We start from the raw sequence: 7996 nt of genomic DNA, 5'->3' as shown, positions 1-7996 counted from the left end.
ATCCTGACTACGGGTGCTGCACTGTAAGGAGTTTGTACGTTTTTACCCGTGACCTGCGTGGGTTTTCTCCGAGATCTTCGGTTTCCTCCCACACTCCAAAGACGTACAGGTATGTAGGTTAATTGGCTGGATAAATGTAAAAATTGTCCCTAGTGGGTGTAGGATAGTGTTAATGTGCGGGGATCGCTGGGCGGCACGGACTTGGTGGGCCGAAAAGGCCTGTTTCCGGCTGTATATATATGATATGATATGATAAGGTTCACCAGATTAATTCCCAGAGGGAGGGACAGACATATGATGAAAGAATGGGTTGACTGGTCTTGTATTCACTGGAATTGAGAAGGATGAGACGGGATCTTGTAGATACATATAAAATTCTTAAGGGATTGGACAGGCTTGATGCAGAAAAATGCTCCCGATGTTGGGGAGTCCAGAACCAGGGGTCACAGTTTAAGAATAACGGGGGGGCCATTTAGGACTGAGATGAGGAAAAACTTTTTCAGCCAGAGAGTTGTGAATCTGTGGAATTCCCTGCCACAGAAGGCAGTGGAGGCCAACTCACTGGATGTTTTCAAGAGAGAGTTAGATTTAGCTCTCAGGGCTGAAGGAATCAAGGGACATGGAGAGAAAGCCGGAACGGGGTACTGATTTTAGATGATCAGCCATGATCACATTGATCAGGCTCGAAGGGCGAATGGCCTACTCCTACATCTATTTTTCTATGTTTCTCTCTTCAGGTAGCCCTGAGATTCCCTCTCTCTCTCTCCCTCCCCCATCCAAGTTGCATTAGTTTTTCATTTTCACCCTATAAGCAGCTAACAATGGCCTGTTTCTTTTATCATTGTTACTTTTTTGCATATCTTTCATTCATTATTCTTTACCTCTCCATATCACCGTCTATATCTCTCGTTTCCATTGTTCTTAACCAGTCTGAAGAAGGGTCTCGACCCGAAACGTCACCCATTCCTTCTCTCCAGAGATGCTGCCTGTCCCGCTGAGTTACTCCAGCTTTTTGTGCCTATGGACTGGGCAGTGTTCATCCATTTTTGCAATCATCTTTGATCCTGGGCGTTTCAAGTTGCTGAACCAGGCCATGGTGCAACCAGTCAATATGTTCTCTACTGTACACCTGTAGAAGTTCAATAATGTGTTTGTTAACATACTGATTTTCCTGAATCTTAGAAGTATAAACATTGATGCACTTTCTTTATGATTGCATCAATGTGCTCGGGCCAGGACAGATGTTCAGAAATGTGCATGCCCAGGAATATGATGCAGTTGCATATAGATGTGCAGAGACCCAGTTCCCTGAGCTTGGTAACCAGTTTGGAGGGGATGATGGTATGGAACGCCATGTTACAGTCTGAGACCGCACCAATCTGTGTCCCTGCAGGACTGTGGTTGGATTCCCTTTGTCCATCTCCCTACTGTCAGTGCTGGAGCTGTACTGGGCAGTCTCCATGCAGTCCTGAGGTGGTTTGTGCGGTCTGTGCCCTTACAGTGTTGGGAGTGGCTGGTGCAAAGCTCTCTGTCCAGTGTAGTGCAGGGGGTGTTCCTGTCTTTATCTGTGCAGCAGAGGGGTTGGTGTTGGAAATCTGTTGCCCCACAGAGCAGTTTGAGGTCCCTTGTCTTTATATTATTGTGCTGTGTGATGGTCACACAGTCTCCCTACAGTACCGTGCAGGGGAGTATTATTGTTTCATATCATATCATATCATATATATACAGTGCGGAAACAGGCCTTTTCGGCCCACCAAGTCCGCGCCGCCCAGCGATCCCCGTACATTAACACTATCCTACACCCACTAGGGACAATTTTTACATTTACCCAGTCAATTTACCTACATACCTGTACGTCTTTGGAGTTTCCCGTTGGTGCACGTGACAATAATAATAAACCTAAATCTTTTTAGGTCACACAGTGAGTGCCAGTCATCTATCATCGTATAAATACCAGTCATTAAGTCATAGAGCTGTGCAGCATGGAAACCTTGTCCATACCAACTAAGTTGGCATATTGGGCTGGTCCCTTTTACCTACATTTGGCCCAAATCCCTCTAAAACTAACGACTTGCTCAGCTGCATGATGATGTGGCAACATTTGTACTCTATCCTTCCCAAACACAGCCTACACCATGCTGTCCACCTGACTGACCATTTTCAGGGAGCCATACACCTGTACACCCAGATCTCTGTGTTCTGCAACACACTTCAGGGTCCTACCATTTACGTGCAAGTCGTGTCCATTGTTTCATAGACCAAAATGCAACATCTCTTATTTGCCATCTGCCCTTCCTCGTCCCACCTTCCCAACTGCTCTGGACCTTGTTGCAAAGTTGTGGCTAAGGAAGGTGCGATCCCAAGAGGGATACAATGGGGAAAACTGTGGATCTGGTTAAACGACTAGAGGGTGATGGGGGCAAAGGGGGAGGGGAGGAGAGTGTTGGTAGCAGTCATTTAAACAAAGAGAATTAACCGTTCACATCTCTCCACAAGCGAAACATCAGCTGCTGTTGCTGCAAGTGGAAAGGTAAATTGTTGCCGGCCCTGATTTGTCCCGGTCTTTTCTCACCTCCAACTTTCCACGCCCTCTCCACTGCCTCCTCAATTTCCCCCACACCCCCTCCCCAATTTCAGGCTGAAGAAGGGTCCCGAGCAAAAACATCACCGATCCCTTTTCTCTTGAGATGCTGGTTACTCCAGCACTTTGTGTCCATCTTTCGTATGAATCAGCATCTGCAGTTCCTTATTTCGACCAGTTCAACATGGGGATTGGCGGGAACGCTAAATATAAAATGTATTGTTTATTGACGGTTGGAAATTGTCGGATAAAGAAAACCGAGGGCGGAGCTGGAAGATGAGAGACGTCCCTGTTATTGCCCGTCACAATGATTCTGCCTTTTCTCCTCCTCTGCATTTCCCCGGCAGGTCGGGGCGCTGCGTATAAAAGGAGACATCAACAGCGAGATTGTCACTGAGCAGCGACTCGAGTGAAGCAGCATCATGTCTGGCCGAGGGAAAGGAGGCAAAGGTCTGGGCAAAGGCGGAGCAAAGCGGCACCGAAAAGTACTTTGCGATAACATCCAGGGCATCACCAAGCCAGCCATCCGCCGCCTGGCTCGGCGTGGCGGGGTCAAGCGGATCTCGGGTCTGATCTACGAGGAGACCCGCGGGGTGCTGAAGGTTTTCCTGGAGAATGTGATCAGGGACGCGGTCACCTACACCGAGCACGCCAAGCGCAAGACGGTCACTGCCATGGATGTGGTGTACGCTCTGAAACGCCAGGGCCGCACTCTCTACGGGTTCGGCGGCTAAATAATGACCCCTTTATTCGAACACAAAACAAAGGCTCTTCTAAGAGCCGCCCACAGCCTCACAGAGAGAGCAGTGACCACCCGATTTGGTTAATTATAATTTGTTAAAGGTTAACTGGGGCCGATGAGATTTTCAACGAATTATATTGAATCCTGCAGCAGTCAATATGATCCGGTAAAGGAACATTTTGTGACATTGGTGATCGGTTGTACTGTTGCGGAGTGATGTCTCCGCCTGTTTAACACCAGTCCGGTATCGGTACAGTCTGGGCGGCATTCGGTCATGAACAGAGGCGTTGCTCCATGGAGACAAAGATTCGTGTCGGCGAAATGTCCGCTATTCATTCCCTTCACAGATGTTGTGACCGGTTGTTATTCCCAGTATTTGGGAGTCGTCACGCAGATGGTGATGGTATGTAGGTTAAATTTTCCCTCTACGGATTGATGTTCTGGAAACATCGGCCTTTCTGAAATTCCCCAGCTCCCCTCTCATTGATCCCGTTGGGTGAGAGCTCCGTGTAACTGACGGAGAGGAGAATGTGGACTGTGGAGGAAGCCGGAGAGTAGCGGATCGCTTTGTGCGTGGCAGATGTTGGCTTTATTCATGGGAGTTGGCGGGACGCAAAGGGGAACGTGAGTAGGTCCGGGTGTTTCATACGTGAACGGATAGACTGAACGGAAACCGCCCACCCCAGCCGGTACTCAGCCCTACGACAGACAATGTGAGTGGCTCTGAAAAGAGCCTATGGGTCGTTAGATTGACGTTTCGCTTATCTATTTGCTGTTAGTGCCAGAGGTTGCGCTGGTTTTCTTGGGCAACAGCACGGCCTGGATATTAGGCAGCACCCCGCCCTGAGCGATGGTCACCCCTCCGAGCAGCTTGTTGAGCTCCTCGTCGTTGCGGACGGCCAGCTGCAGGTGTCTGGGGATGATGCGGCTCTTCTTGTTGTCCCGGGCCGCGTTGCCGGCCAGCTCCAGGATTTCAGCCGTCAGATACTAGAGCACAGCAGCCAGATAGACCGGGGCTCCGGCACCCACCCGTTCACCATAGTTGGCCTTGCTCAGGAGCCTGTGAACACGACCCACCGGGAACTGCAGTCCGGCCCGGGACGAGCGTGATTTAGGCTTGGCCTTGGCTTTGCCTCCGGTTTTCCCTCTTTTTTTTTTTTCTTTTTTTTTTATATCAAAAAATACTTTATTCAAGTAATAAATATCATTTACAAAACATATATTTTTAAACAAACCCATCCGACATTTCCGGAGGTTACACATTCAATACAGGCATTTACTTCCAAATTTACATACATTTACAGACATTTACCCAGTATCCCTTATTTGGAGGGGCGTCTCTCTCCACCACACCCTGCCCCCCATGTCCAGCAGCGGAAGGACCCTAGACTGTGTTCCTCCCCCACAGGGCCTTGGCGTTGGCTGCACCGAGCTTCAGAGCGTCCCTCAGCACGTACTCCTGCAGTCTGCAGTGGGCCAGTCGGCAACATTCCTTGACGGACATCTTGCTCCGCTGGGAGGTCAACAAGGATCGGGCAGACCAAAGAGCGTCTTTCACCGAGTTGATGACCTTCCAGCAGCACTCGATGTCAGTCTCGGAATGCGTCCCTGGGAACAGTCCGTAGAGCACAGAGTCCTCTGTGACGGAGCTGCTCGGAATGAATCGTGACAGGGACCCCTGCAGACCTCTCCAGACTCTCTTGGCAAATCCACACTCTTTGAAGAGGTGGGCCACCGTCTCCTCTCCGTAGCAGCCGTCCCGGAGGCAGCGTGCGCTGGTAGTGAGGTTCCGGCGGTGCAGGAAGGATCTGACTGGGAGGGCTCCCCTCACCGCCAGCCAAGCCAGGTCTTGGTGCTTGTTGGTGAGTTCTGGCGATGAGGCATTTTGCCAGACAAGCTGGGCAGACTGCTCTGGGAACCACGCCACAGGATCCATGGAGTCATTCCCCTGCAGTGCCTGCAGGACGTTCCGTGCTGACCACAGCCCGATGGACTTGTGGTCAAAGGTGTTGGTCCGGAAGAACCTCTCCACGAACGACAGATGGTTCGGCAATGTCCAGCTGACTGGCACATTGCGTGGCATCTGCGCCAGGCCCATCCTTCGCAACACCAGGGACAGGTAGAACTTCAGCAGGTAGTGGCATTTGGTGCCCACGTGCCTTGGCTCTATGCTCCGCCTGATGCAGCCACACACGAAGGTGGCCATCAGAATGAGGTCGACGTTGGGCACGCTTTTACCCCCGCTGTCTGCCGACTTGTGCATTGTGGCTCGTCTCACCCGGTCCATTCTCGACCCCCAGATGAAGTGGAAGACGGCCCGGGTGATCCCCTTGGTGTAGGAGGGAGGGACGGGCCACACTTGCGCCAAGTACAGCAGCCCCGAGAGCACCTCACACCTGATGACCAGGTTTTTCCCCGTGATGGAGAGGGAGCGCTGCTTCCACAGCTCCAGCTTCTTCCCCACCTTGGCTATCCGCTCCAGCCAATTCTTGTTACACGCCTCAGCCTTCCCGAACCAGATCCCCAGCACCTTCAGCTTCGCCTCCGGTTTTCCCTCGTCCACTCATTTCCACAAACTTCTGCGCGCAGAGAATGAGGAAATCCTCCCGCACTCCCCCATCTTGTAGCTTCTTCTGGAATGCGGTGGGACGCTTACCATTGGTGGCGCAGCAGTTCATCTCATTGGTGAAATGAAATAGGCCAATCGTAGAGCTGCCTCTTCCTCCAATGACCAGGCGCCAACAGGAGAAGCGCGGAAAATAACCGTCAGTCCCCAAAAGAACTCCTATTTGAAAAGCCCGTCCAAAAATAAAATATATATCTTAATTAATTACACATCTATGTGTGATAATGGATCCCCGCATCCCCGGTTATTCTATAAGAAAATAACTGCAGATGCTGGTACAAATCGAAGGTTTTTATTCACAAAATGCTGGAGTAACTCAGCAGGTCAGGCAGCATCTCGGGACAGAAGGAATGGGTGACGTTTCGGGTCGAGACCCTTCTTCAGACTGATTCTATGATCACCCGAGTGTAAATTCGTTCCATGGTGAGAGATTCTTAGCAATGCTCACTTACTATTTGAAACCGCAAACCTGTCGGAACAAACGCGGTTCACAGAACATGTTAGACATCGTTCTATGCACAAAGGACATTAGACTATTGATGATCAATGGTCTAATGACTCACGGAGCCGTCGCAGCACTTAATATGTTTGCTTCTCGAATAGCAAACGACTAACACGTTCAAAACACCAGACTGCAGTCACTAAAAGTCAGTCACTTCACAATTAAAACAGCAGCAGCAACAAACACTCCAACATCTTGTTCATGTTAATCCAATCTGACGGGATAGATCATTGAGAGAAGTGTATGAATATTGAGACAAACTAACGGGGAAGCAGAGGGTTTTTCCGTTTCAGTGCAGTTGGCATGAATGCAGAGCGATACATGGATTATACCGTGGTCTGGACGGCTAATTTGATCAAATTAAACAGAATGAGAATCATCGCCTGAAAATGAAATATCGAACCAGTTGGAGCAATGAGGTGTTGAAATATCGGCACAATACTGTGAGATGCAAATGTTTTTTTTAATTTTTATTATTTTTTTAATATCAAAAAATACTTTATTCAAATAATAAATATAATTCACAAAACATATTTTTAAACAAGCCCATCCGACATTTCCGGAGGTTACATTTGATACAGACATTCACTTAAACATTTACTTACATTTAGACATTTACCCAGTATCCCTTATTTGGAGGGGCGTCTCTCTCCACCACACCCCGCCCCCCCATGTCCAGCAGCGGAAGGACCCTAGACTGTGGTCCTCCCCCACAGGGCCTTGGCGTTGGCTGCACCAAGCTTCAGTGCGTCCCTCAGCACGTACTCCTGCAGTCTGCAGTGGGCCAGTCGGCAACATTCCTTGACGGACAGCTCGCTCTGCTGGGAGGTCAACAAGGATCGGGCAGACCAAAGAGCGTCTTTCACCGAGTTGATGACCTTCCAGCAGCACTCGATGTCAGTCTCGGAATGCGTCCCTGGGAACAGTCCATAGAGCACAGAGTCCTCTGTGACGGAGCTGCTCGGAATGAATCGTGACAGGGACCCCTGCAGACCTCTCCAGACTCTCTTGGCAAATCCACACTCTGTGAAGAGGTGGGCCACCGTCTCCTCTCCGTAGCAGCCGTCCCGGAGGAAACGTGCGCTGGTAGTGAGGTTCCGGCGGTGCAGGAAGGATCTGACTGGGAGGGCTCCCCTCACCGCCAGCCAAGCCAGGTCTTGGTGCTTGTTGGTGAGTTCTGGCGATGAGGCATTTTGCCAGACAAGCTGGGCAGTCTGCTCTGGGAACCACGCCACAGGATCCATGGAGTCATTCCCCTGCAGTGCCTGCAGGACGTTCCGTGCTGACCACAGCCCGATGGACTTGTGGTCAAAGGTGTTGGTCCGGAAGAACCTTTCCACGAACGACAGATGGTTCGGCAATGTCCAGCTGACTGGCACATTGCGTGGCATCTGCGCCAGGCCCATCCTTCGCAACACCGGGGACAGGTAGAACCTCAGCAGGTAGTGGCATTTGGTGCCCACGTGCCTTGGCTCTATGCTCCGCCTGATGCAGCCACACACGAAGGTGGCCATCAGAATGAGGGCGACGTTGGGCACGCTTTTA

The 7996-nt window shown here is 50.5% G+C and overlaps 1 protein-coding gene and 1 pseudogene across 1 annotated transcript; one reads left to right on the top strand and one right to left on the bottom strand.

Moving 5' to 3' along the window:
- The first annotated feature begins 3003 nt into the window (after window positions 1-3003).
- Window positions 3004-3315, top strand: LOC144609705 (histone H4-like). The gene has a single exon (XM_078428207.1). The coding sequence runs from the start codon at window positions 3004-3006 to the stop codon at window positions 3313-3315; it is 312 nt and encodes a 103-aa protein (XP_078284333.1).
- Window positions 3316-4088: 773 nt separating this feature from the next.
- Window positions 4089-7996, bottom strand: part of LOC144609555 (uncharacterized) — an 80857-nt pseudogene continuing 76949 nt past the window's right edge.

Source organism: Rhinoraja longicauda, chromosome 34 (assembly GCF_053455715.1).
Source record: "Rhinoraja longicauda isolate Sanriku21f chromosome 34, sRhiLon1.1, whole genome shotgun sequence".
Classification (NCBI taxonomy): domain Eukaryota; kingdom Metazoa; phylum Chordata; class Chondrichthyes; order Rajiformes; family Arhynchobatidae; genus Rhinoraja; species Rhinoraja longicauda.
Note: the sequence above shows the minus strand (reverse complement) of the source record. Positions and strands in the feature narration are given on the sequence as shown.

Coding starts and splice junctions, on each gene's coding strand:
- LOC144609705 (XM_078428207.1), top strand. CDS start 3,004: ATGTCTGGCCGAGGGAAAGGAGGCAAAGGTCTGGGCAAAGGCGGAGCA.